This window comes from Anomalospiza imberbis, chromosome 3 (genome assembly GCF_031753505.1).
Source record: "Anomalospiza imberbis isolate Cuckoo-Finch-1a 21T00152 chromosome 3, ASM3175350v1, whole genome shotgun sequence".
In the NCBI taxonomy this organism is placed as follows: Eukaryota; Metazoa; Chordata; class Aves; order Passeriformes; family Viduidae; genus Anomalospiza; species Anomalospiza imberbis.
Window position 1 is genome coordinate 87,779,902 of NC_089683.1, and position 16,945 is coordinate 87,796,846.

At 42.0% G+C, this 16,945-nt stretch overlaps 1 protein-coding gene across 1 annotated transcript in view; it reads left to right on the plus strand.

Annotated features, from left to right (window-relative positions):
- The window catches only part of CAPN8 (calpain 8), a 38,674-nt gene extending 22,239 nt beyond the window's left edge, over positions 1–16,435 (plus strand). The window contains 13 exon segments of the mRNA XM_068185550.1: positions 2,749–2,898; positions 3,610–3,796; positions 5,799–5,810; positions 7,516–7,727; positions 8,343–8,379; positions 9,016–9,081; positions 9,999–10,056; positions 10,577–10,641; positions 11,933–12,001; positions 13,595–13,673; positions 14,555–14,674; positions 15,258–15,316; positions 16,239–16,435. Of these exon segments, the coding sequence (XP_068041651.1) occupies positions 2,749–2,898; positions 3,610–3,796; positions 5,799–5,810; positions 7,516–7,727; positions 8,343–8,379; positions 9,016–9,081; positions 9,999–10,056; positions 10,577–10,641; positions 11,933–12,001; positions 13,595–13,673; positions 14,555–14,674; positions 15,258–15,316; positions 16,239–16,262 (1,138 nt within the window). The 3' untranslated portion in view covers positions 16,263–16,435.
- Positions 16,436–16,945: the final 510 nt, after the last annotated feature.

The following is a 16,945-nucleotide window of genomic DNA, read 5'->3' on the forward strand; positions in this document are numbered from 1 at the left end:
GACTGACAATGCTCCATCTTATGTCAGTCAACAAATTGCCACATTTATGCAGAAGTGGGGGTGAAACATACCACAGGGATCCCTCACTCCTCCACAGGTCAAGCTATTGTAGAGAGAGCAAATCGTACCCTGAAAGAATATCTAGCAAAGCAAAAGCAGAATGATGAGAATGATATATCTAATCGATTGTTGAAAGTATTGTTCACCCTAAATTATTTTTGTTTAGCAGAAGGTAGAGAAGATCCTGCAGTTGTCATACACGACCAAGCAGTGAAAGAGGGAAGGCCACAAGCAATTCCAGGACTTTATGTGTATCACAAGGACATGCACACAGGTGAATGGCAAGGGCCAAGTCCTGTGTTGTTTAATGGTAGAGGTTATATGTGTGTCTCAAAAGGTACTGATCCAGTTTGGGTGCCGAGCAAATTTACCCATGCGTGTCCACAGGCAGAGATTCCAGCCAACCGTGATAACAGCGCTGATGACAACGATTTACCTGGAACATCCCACAACAAATCCAGTTCTGATGAAAGTTAATTTTTTAGAGTATTAGAAATCAAGTTAGATAATCATAAGTATAATATTAAGTTTAGTATAAGTTATAGTTTGTATTTAGAATTAAGTTTAGAAGTAAGTTTGTTTCTTTCATGTTAAACGGAGCAATCACAAATGGGAAAAATATTTGGTGGGTCACAGTGTTTTTGTTAAGTAGTGTCTTTGTAACTAAAGTATCTGGAATCCTTGATGTCGACAAGAGACAAAACATGTGGGTCACGTGGGCCAATCAAACAGGGCAGGATTCGTTCTGCCTGTCATTAAACACACCATCTAGTCCTTTTTGTACTTCTTTAATTGGAGTTCCACTGGGTTCCATGACGGAATTCAAAAATTGGACCCAAGCCAAAATAGACCCAAAAAGTGTTCTGGGAGCACAAGCTGTTGCAGTCGTGCAGAATCTTAAATTTGTTAGTATTCCGCCCCAAGAATTTGATATTTTGGGCTCTGTCCCAGGAAATTATTGTTTGATATTTGGACCTCATGCTATGAAACCAACATAAAAAGGAAATCAGCCACATGATGGCAACACTTGGTTGTCTCCCAGATCCCAATTATATTATAACTATTCAGAATATTGTAGTAATCAGACACAATCCGGGATACCATCAAAAGGTGTTGCAAGAAAACTACCACCAGGAACTTTCCTCATTTGTGGGGATCGAGCCTGGTCTGCAGTGCCTCACAAAGCTATGGGAGGCCCATGTTGCATTGGTAAATTAACACTGTTTGCTCCTACCATCCATCAAGTTGTAGGATTGCCCCAGAAGCCTCAACGAGCCAAACAAAGTGCTCTCCAAATAGACCCTGATTGTAATGACCACGTATCGCTTTGGGGGCACACATCTGTAGTACTAGCTTCACTTTTCACCCCAGGGGTAGCATCAGCGCAAGCTCTTACACAATTGAGAGCCCTGGCCTGCTGGAGAGCAGAGAAAATTAATATCACTTCTAAAATGTTAAGTGAGCTTGCCACTGATGTAGATGATATTCGTCATGCAGTTCTGCAAAACAGAGCTGCCGTTGATTTCCTTCTTTTAGCACAAGGACATGGGTGTGAAGAATTTGAAGGCATGTGCTGCATGAATTTGTCTGACCACTCTCGATAAATCTATAAACAATGAAACTGAAGGACAAGATGAAGAAACTCATTGTTGTAAACTCTCCATTTGCCGACTGGCTCAATTCTTGAGGTTTTACTGGATGGTTCATAGAATTAGTTCGTTTTGGTATTATAATTTTTCTTACTATTATACGTATCCTAGTCTTTATATCATGTTTATTACAATGCGTACGGAAAGTAACTAACCACGCCTTTAAATCAGTCTGGGTAGCTCAAAAAGAAAAAGGGAGAATTATAGAAGAATTTCTGAGAGAAAGAGGTCACGATCTGTATGTTCACAATTTATGTTTAGAGTGAAGGTTGAGCTACCCCAGCCTAGGCCTCAGATATGGGCCTCTGTGAGGCCTTAAAGCCTATGGCGCAGTTAAGAATAATTTTGTGGCGCAGTCAGAAATTATGTTAAGGTATAACACAGTGTACTGAGCTATCTAGGTGTGAATTAGTATAGGCTTGAAGTGTGAAACTTTAGCCACCTTAAGACAAGGACAAACAATGTTTGCTTGCCAGTGAGTGTGCTCACGATTGTGAACTATCTGGAAGTGCATTAAAACTACTGTCTATAAACAATAAACAGAGAACACATGATTAGCCACATTGGTTTGGATCTGCATTTGTTCCTGTCCAGCTCACTTTTTTTTTTTTTTTTTTAATTAGTCCCTGCTTTAGGAATGAAGCAAAACACCAAACTGAGACTGTTTTCCTACAATGATGCTTTCACAAGGGCCAGCTCTTATTCCCTTTAAATGGGCTCTCCTCACACATATTGTTTCACCAGTTCCAGTGAATTTTTTTATGAAGCATGATCCATGAGGGATTGCCCACAGCTGGGGATGACAGAAAATGGTTTGACTGAGACCAAAATGTGTAACAGCCATTGACAGAGGCTGTCTCCAGAAGGTACAGCTCATTCAGGCATTGGGCAATTTTGTTTTCCAAAAGCCAGTTCCAAGTTTCAGAATTCAATTAAATGCAGCTTTGGACAGCTCTGCGACACTGTTGGGAGAGGTGTCCAGCCTCTGCCACCTCATCTGTTGCAGGCTGATGGACTAACCTGTCTCTTTGTGTGCCAGGATGGCATTTTCAGATTTTCAAAGGCAGTTTAGCTGCCTTGACATCTACAATTTGACTCCTGACACACTGACAAGCAACAAGGTCAACAAATGGGACCTGACCCTGTTTAATGGACAATAGAGATGGGGTTCATCTGCTGGGGGCTGCCAGACTACCAAGGTAAGAACCCAACCAAATGGGCCTTTGGTGAAATCCCAAACAAAATATTCAAAAACTGCTTGTGAAGTGGAGGAGGCTTTGATGGGAAAAAAAAGAGCTTGCAACAATATCTGTGGGGTTTAGACAGTAAGCAAAAGCCTGTGAGTTTAAATGAAGATGTAATTCACACTTATTTCCTTGTGGGGGATTACCAGCCCACCAAGCAGTTAATTTGTGTCAATATTTTTTTTTTGTCTGTCTGCTTTTCCTGCTCACATGTCTTTTCCTATTGGCTGGACTAATCCTCTGAAGGTTTGGGTAGGCCAGGAAAGTGTCACAGTTCACTGGCACTGTTATTTCCAATTCATTTTCAGGTTAGACCTCTGGAGAGGCTGTCTGGCATTTGGTCCTCTTGCAACAATAACAGCCTCAGACAAGGGCATTTCCTGGAGATAAATGACTGGCTGGAATTAACAATATCAGCTCCTTCCTGTTGGTCATTAGTCCCAGGAAATACCCTGGCACTTTGATTTCTCATGGCTTCAGTTGATACTCAGCAAAGCTGTGAAAATATAAACCCATACCACTCAATGGAAAGAACTAGAAAAACTCCAGGCAAAAGTCCTTCCAGGGAGATATTCACCATAGATCTAGTGACAGCCATCTTGATTGCAATGACAATTGCAATGACAGCAAGGCCTCCTCCTTTTTGTCTCCTGTTGGGAATTCTTAGCAACATACTGGACCAATCCCCAGTTTAAAATCCAGTTGGATGAACCAGATGATGACCATGAAGGGAGTTTGAATGAGCCATGCTGTACTATTCTGGTAGGCTTGATGCAGAAGAACCGCAGGAGACAGAAGAGAATAGGAGAAGGTCTGCTTATTATTGGTTATTCACTCTATCAGGTAAAATTTGTTCCTGATTTTAAAGACTTTATTCCTTGTCCTATTAAGATTGAAAAAAATTAGCAGTGTGCTACATCTTGACATTCAGCACTACACTTCAATGAGATTTGGATTTTGCAAAATGATTCAATTACTTCTCTCATTTCTTCCTGACCCCCATAATATGGGAAGACTCAGATAAACTAAGGCTCAGTTTTTTCCCACTTCAACAGGATGGCAGTGTAAATTTTTGAGCCAGTACTTTAGTAACAGTCTCATTGAGAATCTTCTTTTACAAAATCTGAATGGGGGCAGGCTTAGCGTGCCTGGCAATTCCAGATAAGTGTTTCTGATTACAGCCTATCATTAGCCCTCAGTTGTCACTTTCTTTTTTTGTTATTATTTCTCCCTTGTATTTCAAACTTTTTTTTTTTTTATCCATTGTCTGCCATATGCTACTGTTCTGATTCAGTAAATCTGGGGCTTTGTTTCCCCTGATTTTCCCTGTGTTTCTAAAAATAGAATGAAAAAAAAAAAACCCTGCAGTGTAATCTCTAATATCTGTGGTGTTAGGGGAGAGAAACAAATGTAAAAATTTCCAACCAGTATCATCATTACCAATATCATATGTGAAGAAAAGCAATTAAATGCTGTACAGACTCCACTGCATGAAGATCATTAGTCAGCACAGGTAGAGCAGATGGGAATGGCTGACTTTTGCTAATAGATCTTGTATGGGATGGCTTGAAATTACGGAAGGTTTTCCCCAGTGCTCAAGTGCCTGCATGCACACATGGATCTCACTGAGCACATTTCTGAGCTGCCTTCTCTGTGGTACCAGCACCCTCAGCCACCTATCAGCATCCCAAATTTGTGCATTATGGATGTCTGTCTGCTCCCATCACTGAACTTGTGAAGAACTCCTTGTGCTTTACATCTGTTCCATCCCATCTGCACCCTCTGCAGCCTTACCCACAGAAGAGTAGACTTGGTGACTCTTAAGTCACTTCAGTGACTTTTAAGATGTTAATTTTTTGGAAAAACCTGGCTGGTAAGTCATCTCAGGAAGTCACCCAGCTATGATCCCAGCTCCCTTGGATCACGCACTGTAGTAGGTTTTACTGCATCGCAGCTATTGCTGCAGCTGTAGAGCTCCAGTTAGGACTGCAGAGATGAAGACCTAAAGCAGATCTCTCTGCATGAGAAGGTGAAAAGATGTGTGTTAGTCTGTCTACCTGCCCTGCAGAGCTTTTAAAAGTCATGTAACTGCCTGCTGACAGCAACTGTGTGTCCATCACTCAGCTCCTGCCCTTCAGTGTGCTGGTTATAGGCAACAATAGACCCTGAAGTCTCAGGGGGCCACTCAAGCCCCTTGTATGGGTGATGTTTTTAAAAGCTCTTTTGGGAATTGGGAGGACACTCTCTTTGGCTCTCACTGGAATCTGTGCTCTCAAAACAACCCATTGCTTTTGGAAAATTTACCTTATATTTGGAGGTACAAGTAAGCATAGCAATTCTGTTAATTTAGGAAGGGCCAAATATTGAAACTTGCTACTTGTTATAGTTGCCTCACAATAATCTCATCAACCCCAGGCTGACTGCTAGTGAGGGTAGCCTTATATTTTCATCATATTCAATAGCAGTAGACTAGTGGAGTTTGGGTCTGCTGTAACAAACTCTCTGGTTTTGGTTAGCAAAGTAGGACTAACTTGTTGACTTTCCTGAGTGAGCATTTACTGAGACTTACTTAAATATTTCCAGCCAACAGTATCATTCACAACACCACATCAGGGGAAAAGCGATTCAATATACTATAGATTTCTCTGGATGAAGATTCAGTTTTTCCTTTGGAACAGCTCTAGGACAAGACAGAATTTCATGTGTATCTGATACTATTATATGTGGTTGTAAATGAATTTTTTTTCAAAAAATGTCTGAAGGAGGTTTTAACTGAATTTTTTTCCTATTGGTAAGTGCAGGTATATAGCAGCACTTTAACATTGTCTCTTTCCCTTCCTTCCAGATTCCTCAGGAGGTGTGTAGTCTCTGCTGAAGACTTCCACCCTCCACATGGGCACCTCCTCTTGCACTGGAGAATTTAGCTGCTATGATAACTTCTTCCTTATTAATGGTATCTCTTCTGGAGAGCTTTGCCCTTGAATCACTGGACCAATATCTCAAGTTCTGAATAATCCTTTTCAAGGGACTGGGGCACAAGGATTTATTACAGATGTCTGACTCCCAGTCTTGATCTCATTTATACTTGTTGACATTTAGCTTCCAGGAAGTTTGCACAACCGAGGTCAGAATTTGTCTTTTAGTTCAGGTGAAGGTAGAACAGGATGTCTGCATTCTAAAACTGAGAAAATGTAGCTAATATTGTTTAGAATAAGTGCCAAGCTCTGTGGATCTGTTCCTTTTACAGTTCTGAGCTGAGGCTCCTGGTAATGAACAAGCCCTGCTCAACCTTTCTTCATCCCCCTAGATGTCAATACTGAGGCAAAGAGAGTTTTCCTTGCTGAAGAAAGAGACCCCAGGGGTGTCTGGCAGTAGGAATATCCTATTCTCATTACTGAGGTCCAGCAGCCTATGCTGCTAATTTTTCCTTGGCTTTTCAGCCCTTTCCCTCTCTCAGTAAATGAACGTGTGGCCACGTAGCAATTAACTGTGCTCTTTTAGCAGCCTTGCAAATGCAAAGGGAAAATGAACTTTATATATTGGGGAATATATGGATTTGTCTTCTTAACCTTTGCAGTTCCACTTAGCTTAATATTGAGTGAGGGGAAAGGATGGGGCTGTTCAATAAATACTAAATTCAATCTTATCTCAGAACAAAAGAGGAAAAACATGTATATTTTTCTACAGTTTGCAACAGAAAACCTGAATGATTATACAATGTTTGGTAAGATTTTTTTGTGTGCTCTGGTCTTAGACAGACAGAAACCTTATCCCTAAATTATGCTTCACATCCTGTATCAGCCACACTGCATTTTTTGTGTGTCACTGTATCATAGTTTTTGAAAGACATCTTTGTAGAGCAAAAGTCATGAATAGGAGTTTTATAGCAGGGATGTTGTTCTTACACTACTGTTCCTTCTTATGTCAGTGCTTTATTTTATGAACTGTGCAATGTTTAACTTCCTAAAGAGTATATTGGTATTAAGGAAAATTAAGTACTGTTTTCTAGAAAATCCAAATTAATATCCTTAGTATTACTAATAGAAGTTGGGTAAATCACGTAATGTGGCCCCAAAAGTCTCACCCCTGTGACTACTACTTTGCTCTGTTTACTATTTTTTTCTGTCTAGTTAAAGAAATAAGAGACTACAATTCCTGTGCAATTAGGAGATTTATTCAATACCATAAATTGCTCAAAAATATTCTGACAATTAAATTTGACCACAAGGTAGCAAATTGCTAAATGCACAGAAAATTTAGAGTATAGTAATTTGATTAGATGTGAGCACATATTATGATACTTTTATTTATTTTATGGTACCAAGTGTAAAAAAGCAAGTGAAAAGATAATCTTTATAAAGGAAGATTCTTGCCCCTTCTAATAAATCTGCCTGTTTCCCATGACAGAACTCTGGTGGTTTTCTTTTGTACCATCCCTCATGGATTTATTATCTTATGTAATGAAAAGCTTGAGATGGCTTTGAAGTGCTGAAATTGAAATCGGGTGGCTGGCTTACCAGGGAACTGCCAAAGGGTTTCTGATGAAACCACTTTCTCCACAGCTGGAAAGCAGCACAGATGTCCATGCTGGCCGTGCTTTCTTTGCAAGGCACCAGCCAGCAGCCTGGACTGACCCCTATGTGAACCTGTGCGAGGTCTCCAACAGCATGACACTGCCCCGGGGACAGTACCTCATTGTGCCCTCCTCCTTTGAGCCCTACAAAAATGGGGAGTTCTGCCTGAGAATTTTTGCTGAGAAACAAGCTAAATCACAGTAAGTACCTTCCCTGAAAACCCCCTCTTCTGCTGGGGAGACACTCAGAGGAGAAGGTCACATGTTGCATCCATACTCTGGGCTTGATCTTTTGTCTTAACCAGCCATATAGGCCCATTTCCACAACCTATTTTTTCCATAAAAAATGGTCTACCATGGTGACCACACATCCATGGCAGATAGTTCTTCAGAGTCATGGCTCTTCAGAGGATCCCCTAAGTACTCAGTGGGGACCAAGATCCCTCAGCTCTGTGAAGGAGAAGTTCCCACAATGAAAGAGTGCAGGATTTGAGACTATGATGAATATGACATGGTTTTAAAAAGGATTATATCAATAGCATCCATTGGATGAAAAAGCAGGAGTCTGGATGGAAGACAAAAATAGCAAGGCTGCATTTCCCATGGGAAATGTCTTCAAAGAGTTGGGGCAGGCAGAGGTGGGATGCGGTGCATGGGAAGCAGGAAACTTAGGGGCTTGTACTGTGCATTTATTAACACCTTATAGTTAAACAGCTTTTTTTTTTTTTTTTTTTTTTTGCTAATTATTTTAAAGGCAAGACTTTAAAGTAGACTCATAATTTCTGGTAATTTAACTGGTTTGCTTTTTTTTCTTAGGATGATGGGTGATGAGGTGTCTGCAAAGCCATATGAGGTTAGACGGCCTAACTGGGCAGAGTTTTGCTTCATAATGTGGAAGTAAAACAGGGGCATGATTTTTATTTCTCAGTCAAGATGGTATTACAGAATGTTTTTGTGCTGAGGAGAAATATTTTTGCTCATGGGGATTTTTTACATATGTCCATGTCTTAGTTTCATGTTCATTTTTATGTACCTGGGCCATGTGACACAGAGACTTTACCCTTGTAGACTGAATTGGAACATGTTTGATTGTCCTTACCTCCTGCATGGGTAGGAGAAGGTGGAGAGGGCACATTTCCATAGAAACAAATAGTCTTCCTGAAGCCTGGGAGAAGCTGCAAAAGGCTTCCAAGAAGCTGCTGGATTGCTCTGGCCCAGTGGAACAACATTTTCACTGTGGCTATTTTCTAAAGCTAGCTTGGTAACAGAAGAAAACTTTCTTATCAGCGTTAGGAAGTATTTGCTCTCAAACTAAGCCAGCCCCTGGCTGGTCATGACTTAAGTAGTTCCTCTGTTTTGCCATTGCTGCAGAGCACATATTCATTTTCTGTTGCTGTAAATAAATCCTGTACAACATCTTTACAATATCCACAGCTCACTTTCTAGAACCACCTTGTTAACCACTCTCTTGGTCATCCCTTTCCTCTAGCCTCACGTCGATAATAAAGATATAGACAATGAGTTCAAGACTCTATTCCAAAAGCTCTCTGGAGAGGTAAGTGGATTAAAGTGAACAAAAAAGACTGAGACCCCTCTGTTATGATTATACAAATATATGACTTGCCAATTCTTTTACTGTATGTTCAAAAAACCAAGTATTTCTCCCCTTTTATTAACTCACTGCTTCAGTTCAGTTTATTTTACAATAGAGAAGATTTTCTACATTGTTCCTCTCATTGGTGCAAAATGTGATTTTTTTTTTTCCCCTTGGTAATGCAAGGCAGGGAACAACTTTGAAAATAGGGGCGATAGGAGTGAGGACTGTAAAAATATTATCCCAGGGTGAAATAAATTACCTGTGGAGTTAACATATCATTCTGACAATTGCTTGGCTGGCCAATTCCTTCCTTTTTGTTTAGCCCCAGGAATTGAAAAACTGTTGGCTGGGCTTTTTCTCTACTTAATGTATTTCAAAAACAGCATCTACAAAGCCCTGTGGCGATAGCCTGTGGCTGTCATGTCAGGTTTCCTCTTAATGAACAGGTGGCCACTGTTACTGGAGAGGGAAAATATCTTTTTAGTTAGGAAGACCATTCTGAATTTTGAGATGGCAATTTTAGAATTGTTTGGTTGTAGTTTCTGTAAACCCTGAAAATCTCAAATGTTTTCCTGAAACTTTTTATTCAGTCAAACCTTTTAAAAAGTTGCCATTTACTTGGTCACGTCACCATAGCACGTAACAAACCACTTATTTCCTGGTTGAATGTCTCAATATTTCCATTGAATGGAAATATGATTGGTTTCTCCCTCTGATATTTGAGGGTAAATGTGAAGGGTTAGAAAAAAATTAAGGGTTTACATGCCTTAGATTTGGAAAGAAAATAGTCTCTGGATGTCTGATAGCAAATCAATAGATCTTGCTTCAAATAATTTTTGTGTTAACACCTACAGTATGTTTTGCTTTCTTTCCAGGACTGTGAAGTGACTGCAACTGAACTTCAAAGGATCCTAAACTGGGTTTTGGCAAAGATTAAGTGACATTATGTACTTCCCGTTGGATGGAGCTGAGAATGGCATCTGTGCTAACAAAGCCCAGCTCTGTCAGTTAGGGGTGATGAAAAACTGAGTTTTTGTCTGGTCCCAGCTGAATTCCTCCTGGCTTTTTGAACCTCTAAATATGGGGTGGGGTGGAAATAGTGCCTGGTGCTTCCTTTCCAAATACTGCCGGCAGATGTTCTGCAGAGACAAAACATTCCCTGTACTTTTCAGGGAGGACCACCGTAGGCAGTGTTATTATGCTGCTGCATGACTTCTGTGGACAGATAGAGGCTTATCACCACCAAAACCAATAAAATCCCCACCCACTGTGAAAAAAAAAAAAAAAAGAAAAAGATATATTAATCAGCTGAAAGGATATAGTGGAAGAACTGGCAGAGCATTTACTTTGCGACAAAGATTTTAAGGTGATTGATATCTCTATCACTGACTGCATAAAAATGTTTGTCTCAAACTATTTCTGACTTAGACTTTTATATTTCCTTTTTGTACAGGAAAGGATGTGAAAAGTGATGGATTCAACAGTAACACTTGCAGGGAGATGATCAGCCTTTTGGATGTATCCTTTGAATATCACTTCATCACCTTCAAAGTTTCTGGATCTCTTTTGCAAAACTTCCTGACAAGGTGGGCTAAGTTTACAATTTAGTTGTCCTGGCACATAGCTGGGGGCAAAAAATTCAGCCAAGCATCTCTATCAGATCATGGTGGCAGAAACCTGAACCATTTAATCATCAGTTGCTTCTCTCACCACCATCTCTCATTGCTTAAACTCTTTCCTAAATATAGTGGGGAGAAGTAGGGCCTTTCTGCCTGGTTGCACCTGTGCAGTTCCAGGTGCATATACAGCGTGCTTGGCAGGATGCAGGTTTTGAGCACATCTGCTCCTCAGTTGCTGTTTCTGAGTCAGGTCCTGCTTACAGAACCACCAGCTCACAGCAGCAGGGACAGGCTGAGCCTGTTCCCAGGGGGAAGGTTGCAAGTACAGGCAGTGCCTGCCTCCCTTCTGCATAACTGGGAGGACACTTGGGAGCTTATAAGGTTTGTGTAGCCAAGGGAAAAGGAGAGGTCAACACCTCTGCCCAGGTTTGTGTAGGTAAAGGAAAAAGGGAGGTCAACACCTCTGCCCAGTGCTCCTTTGCACTGGGAGGGTGAAGACTCATACTACCAGGATCTTCTTGGTGGTGGTGTCATGGCATGGCCATATTGAGGCCAGCAGGGATTCACAGTGGATTTTGTGGATAACTGGCTGTTAGGAGAAGTGATGGCATTGACCTACACTCCATAGGCTCCCAAGCTTAATGGGGTAACTCAGTAAGTACAATGTCATAGTGTCCAAATCCCCGTTTCTGTAAAATTTTCTATTGGAAGGGATGTTCAAGGCTCTGAAGGACATGGGAGAAGACTCTGTCGATTGCTACTGACTCTCTTCACTTGCAGCTCCTGCCTCCAGTTTCTAACAAATGTCTATTGCAGGGCCAGACCCCTTTCCCCCTAAGGGGAAATCTAATCTAATGTTAAGCGTACAAAATGTGAGTGCTTTTAATCATGCTTATATATTCAGCAATCCCATATATCATTCCTTTAGAGTGAAGATAGCCTTGAAATTCTTGGCATGCCTTTAGCCAAGCAAATGTGGAGCTGTGGACATATCTGTGGGAAATGGAGATGCATTACAAATGAGAACTAAACTGGCATTAAGATGACATTGTGATGGGTGATTTGTTTTTATCAGAACTGCTCTCCAGATTGCTCTCCAGTGTTGCACCATCCAACTCTCGTTTTTACACTCCAGTTTTGTTAAGGATAGAGGAGTCCTGATTTTTGAACCATGCCTTAACATGACCCAGACCAATTGGACCGGTACTTTGGGACTTGTAGAATTCAAGACACTTTGGATGAAGATTCAAAAGTATTTGGTAACAACATTTCTGACTCTACCCCTTTCCCTCCCCTCTCAGCTCTGAAGTACAGATCCAGAACTGAGATAAGAGTTAAACCCTCACAGGCAGATATCATAGGAAGCCTTCCTTCTCAGGGCTCAAGTTTGTTCCAGGGCTCTGAAACACCTCTCACTCAACAGTGCACAAGAAAATCCTCTTTCACCTTGGCCCCATCATTCTCCGTAATTTGCAATACCTTATGGAAAGACAGATTAACTCTCTTTGATTATTGGCAAAGACAGCTCTCTCTGCTGCCTGCTCTATTAAAGCTCATATGAACATTTCAGCTGTCGCAATATGTGGCATTGCTGGCTGAGCATAAGCAAACACAAGAAACATATTTTTAGGACCTACAAAAAACTACCGTTGTATTTTTTAAATCTTGTAGAAGTGCTGAATTGTTTTTCTGGTAGAGGATTTAATATCCCAAGCAGTTCACCCAGAACAAAGCAGTCTAAAGGAATGTCAGATTTTGACTTTCATGGTGTGACCACTTCCCTTTCAGGCAAGCCTACTGCCACCATACTTGATGTTGTTCATCACAGAGCATCTGCCCTGGAGTTCCATGAGGAAATGCTGGGTTCATGAAGACACAGCTCTGTCCTAAGGTGTCACCAGAGGACACAAGGAAAAACGATGCATCACAGCTATGGTCACGATGAAGAGACTAATTTATTTCCTCTGACTCCAATTATTTACAGTTCTCAAAAGGTGCCAGTGGATTGGAGGGTGAACATGCCACCTCTCCAACGACACTGGACAAACTACCAGTACATCAAATTTCTCCACCTCTATGAAAGAATGCAAAACAATAGGTCGTTTACAGAAAGTTGCGTGAGAAAGTTCTCTACAAGAATGTAAACTCAGAAGGCTTTAGAAAATCTTAAAAAATCAGGGCGACACTAAGGCTTGTCAGAAAAGCAAGCCCTGAGACCCAAATCCACTATTACCTCTAGGTCTGGATGGTTTCTAATTCTGGATAATAAACCTGCTGGCAGTTGTGGGCATCTGTCATCTTGCTGAAACATTAAGCAAGATGGACTTTTTCTGTTGCAGTGTTTGCCAAATTGAGGATATTTTCCTCAATGGCCTGTCTGCCACCATGTAATGTGAAGGCAGGCAAGCTTCCAGCCCATGGGAACGTGTTTACTACTCTGCCTGGCTTGCCACTAGCTGCTTGAAATGTTTCCCTTGCTCATTAATGTTTCAAAGAGTAGGAGCTTGTGGTGGTAGGGACAGTCCCTGTCCCGGCCATCAGTGGGCACAGCAGTGACAATGTGAACATGGCAGAGGTAGGAATTATTGTCCTGGCACTGGTTAGCTACATGAGCAGGGAGGATGGCAGGGCATGGGCTGCATAGTGGGCTAGCAAACCAAGGTTAAAGCCTAGAGGAGTCCTCTGAGTAGTTCACTGTGGCTTGTAGGCCCTGATGAGACCTGTGTTACCACATCTTCACAGCTGCTGTGAGCCAGCTGTGCAAGTCCAGCCTGCCTTTGGTGCCTACACCATGGCATTGCTGTAGGGGCACACAGCGCCCTCTCCCATTTCCTTCTTCCTTTTTTCCACAGGCAATCTATAAGAAAGTGGACAGTGACTACTCTGGTACCATCGACTCCCACGAGATGCGAAATGCCCTCAGAGAGGCAGGTGAGTGTTCTGCTCAGGGACTGGATCACCAAACACTAGGAGAACAGTGGAGTGTTTTAATGGCTTTTCTTCTCTCCTGTCATCTAGATCACAGCATTGGCAGTGACATTCTCCCTTCCTGACAGTCACACACTGCAATCTTTTTGCTGTTTCATCCATCAAACCCCATCCTCTGCAATAAGAACCACTGGTAGTTTTATCCATGCTGTGACCATTGCTTATCCATCTGATTATTACTTGTTCTATTTTCGGCCTCATTATTTCCTAATCTAACAGTCCTCTTTCAGAGCTGTGCCCAAACCCTCTTTTTCCTTCATTTCCTCTCACCACCTTTCTCTCCTCTGAAGAAGGTGCAAGCCTGATCAAGGCACGCTCCAATGATGTCCTCTCTGATGTGTTCAGTTTTGGAACAGAGCTTGCCAGCTAAGGGACATCCAGAGGAGCACTGGTTTTTCGATTTGTCTTGTGCTCAGTGGATTTTATGTGAATGATCCAGAGACAGAAATAGCATGAATATGGGCCTGAATAGAGCCCAATGTGTTATGTGAGCAATTGGCTCTGCTGCAATCACTGCTATTCAGCTGCAGTGCCAAGACTCGCTAATGAGGGGTTTATCTGGGGAACATAGGACTGGTTATGCTGTGAAACAATTTGAAATATGCAGTCTGACAAAATGCTGTGGGAGAACTCTATGCCTCTCTTCACCCAGCACAATTGGCTTTGGAAAGGACCACAGAGGTGGCTGTGGGAGTCCAACAGACCTTCTGGGAGGAATAGTCCTGCCCTTCAACCTGTAGCTGCAGCAATCCACAGATAAGTCACATCCAAGACAGCAAATTAACCTGCTGTGTCAGTGACTCCTATGCTCTCCCGACCCTCAGGTTTCAGGCTCAACAATGAGGTACAGCACAGCATCATCACCTGCTACGCCTGCAGCACCAAGCTGACCACCGACTTTGATGGCTTTGTGGCCTGCATGATCTGCCTGGAGACCCTGTTCAGTGAGTACCCAAGGGCAATTCCTGAAAGCTTTGGGGTTTCCTTAGGTGTTTGGTGTCTTTTAGCTGTGAATGTAGCAAATTGCTTGGAAAGGTCAGGATGCCAGTAAAATTGTGTCAGAGGAAGCAGTGGAGAAATAGCGAAAGCCTTTTTGTCTGAATGCCCATGGGGAGTAGGGGACACATTTCCATAACACACCATTCTCTTGTACTTTACAGTCATCAGCAAGTTATGCTCTGGCCCCCACATTGTCCCAGCTCTGACAAATGGGACCATTTATCACTTGCAGTCCTTACTCAGACCTGATTTACAGATCATGCCAGATGCTACCACATCAGATTTTACAGCTGTTCTGCTGCCAACTCCCATTTTGCTGCTGTACATCTATTCCACCCCGTGAAGCAGCTTAGAACTTATTTGTAAAAAGAAAGAAGAACCACTGTAATATTATCTTACAGAACCAGTCTAAATTTCCAGTAGATCATGGCAAAAAGCCAGACCTTTACATTTTGTCAGACAGTGATTCTCTACATGCCAAACTCTGGTTTATATCCACTTTTTTCCCCACACTCTTCTACATTTCAGAAGTGTTCCATCTCCTGGACAAAGACAAGAATGGAGTCATCCAGATCTCTCTGCCTGAGGTAAGGTTGGTCAGATTGAAACACCACCTGATCCAACTGCAGCAGAAGACCACACTAAAATACACTTATTTAAAATCACTATTATAAGTGATTTAATCACTATTATAAGAGAAACATGGTAGTGATTCAAAGGGCAAGTTTGTTTATGTGAAAATGTTCTTCAGCCCACAAGGCCTGTCTGAATTATTAGAATGAACGTTTACCTTTATACAAGCAAAAAAGTAAAGATACCTTCAAGACTCCCAAGGTTGATGGAGAAGGTGCTTACACAGTGCATTTCACTATCTCTTTTTAGAGGGCAGTGGTCAATTCATTAGAAAACACACAGCAGGGAATTTTCTCTTCTGGCAGAGAATGTACTGATCAACCTGCCAGAATTAGAAGAAACCTTTTAAGATGCCAGGTCTTTTTTCTTCCCACATTGCTTGTAATGCAAATTTTTCCTGTTGAAGCTGTTGTAAAAGCAATCAGCTTGAGCCTTCCCTTTGCGGAATACAAATATATCTCAGGAAACAGCTGGAAGGAGCCCCAAGAGGTCCATCCAATTAGTCCTCTCAGCTGAAGACTGGCTCGAAAGGAGGAGGATGGCTAGGAAGCCCTGTGACCCTCAGTCACAGTTAGTTAAATCTAGATGAAATTATACTTTGTGTACTCCCACCCTAGAATTTTTCAAGGTTGAAAATTGAACTTTCTCCTGCAGAACTCATCTTCCTTTGGAAGAGACCCCATTTGTAATGTTTGAGGCTGATCCTGGTGGTAGATTTCCCTGAAGTTCAAGAGCAGATGGATCCTACACATATAAAAGATTAAAATGCAACTCCAGCCTTTCCCAGCTTGTTCTCCAAGAGGCATGGAAGAGTGCCTCAGTGGCATCCTGTAGACCTTCCTGATGCCCTGACTCCTTGTTCTGTTTCTCCCTCAGTGGCTGTGCTGCACACTGGTTTGAACCATGGTCAATCAATTCAGCAGAGAGCTCTGAGGCTCTTCTGAGCATGAAACCACTTGTTTGGCATCTCCTTGTTGTGAAAAACAGAAAGAGAAACTTGTTTTTATTCCTGGCAAGTTACTTTAAGCCATTAAAAATGATCACCTATCAGTTATAAAATAAATACATTCTTAAAGAAAAAAACAAACAAACCCAGGACTGACCTCCTTTACTTTTTCTGCCCACGCTCTGTGCCATGCTGAAATCTCATCAGTTCTGACTTAGCACAGAAAGACCCAGGTGGCTGTGGTTTGACTTCTGACTGTGCAGCAAAGTTCAGCAGTGTTCAAAATCCTGGAAGGGATCTCCATTGCTGCAAAACCCAGCATATGTTTTGCTCCATGCTCAAGAGTGTGGGCAAAATTTATGTTGCTGCCCTGGCAACCTCCCTTTGCAGACAATTGACTCCTTTGGCTGTGCCAGGTGTCTGCAGAAGTTGGGGGTGAGGAGCTCAGAGGCAGATGCTGAACTGCTGGGAGCACAGAGGATTTGGGCACAGACACAGCCCCAGGGATTAACTGGGAATCAGGAAAATGTGATGGCACTCCTCCACAAATCTCGGCTCAGTCTTCTTGGAGGAGGAGAGAGGATGGAAGGTCCGATGCAATTTTCTGCAGTTATTTCAGCTGAGATCTTCTCCTGTG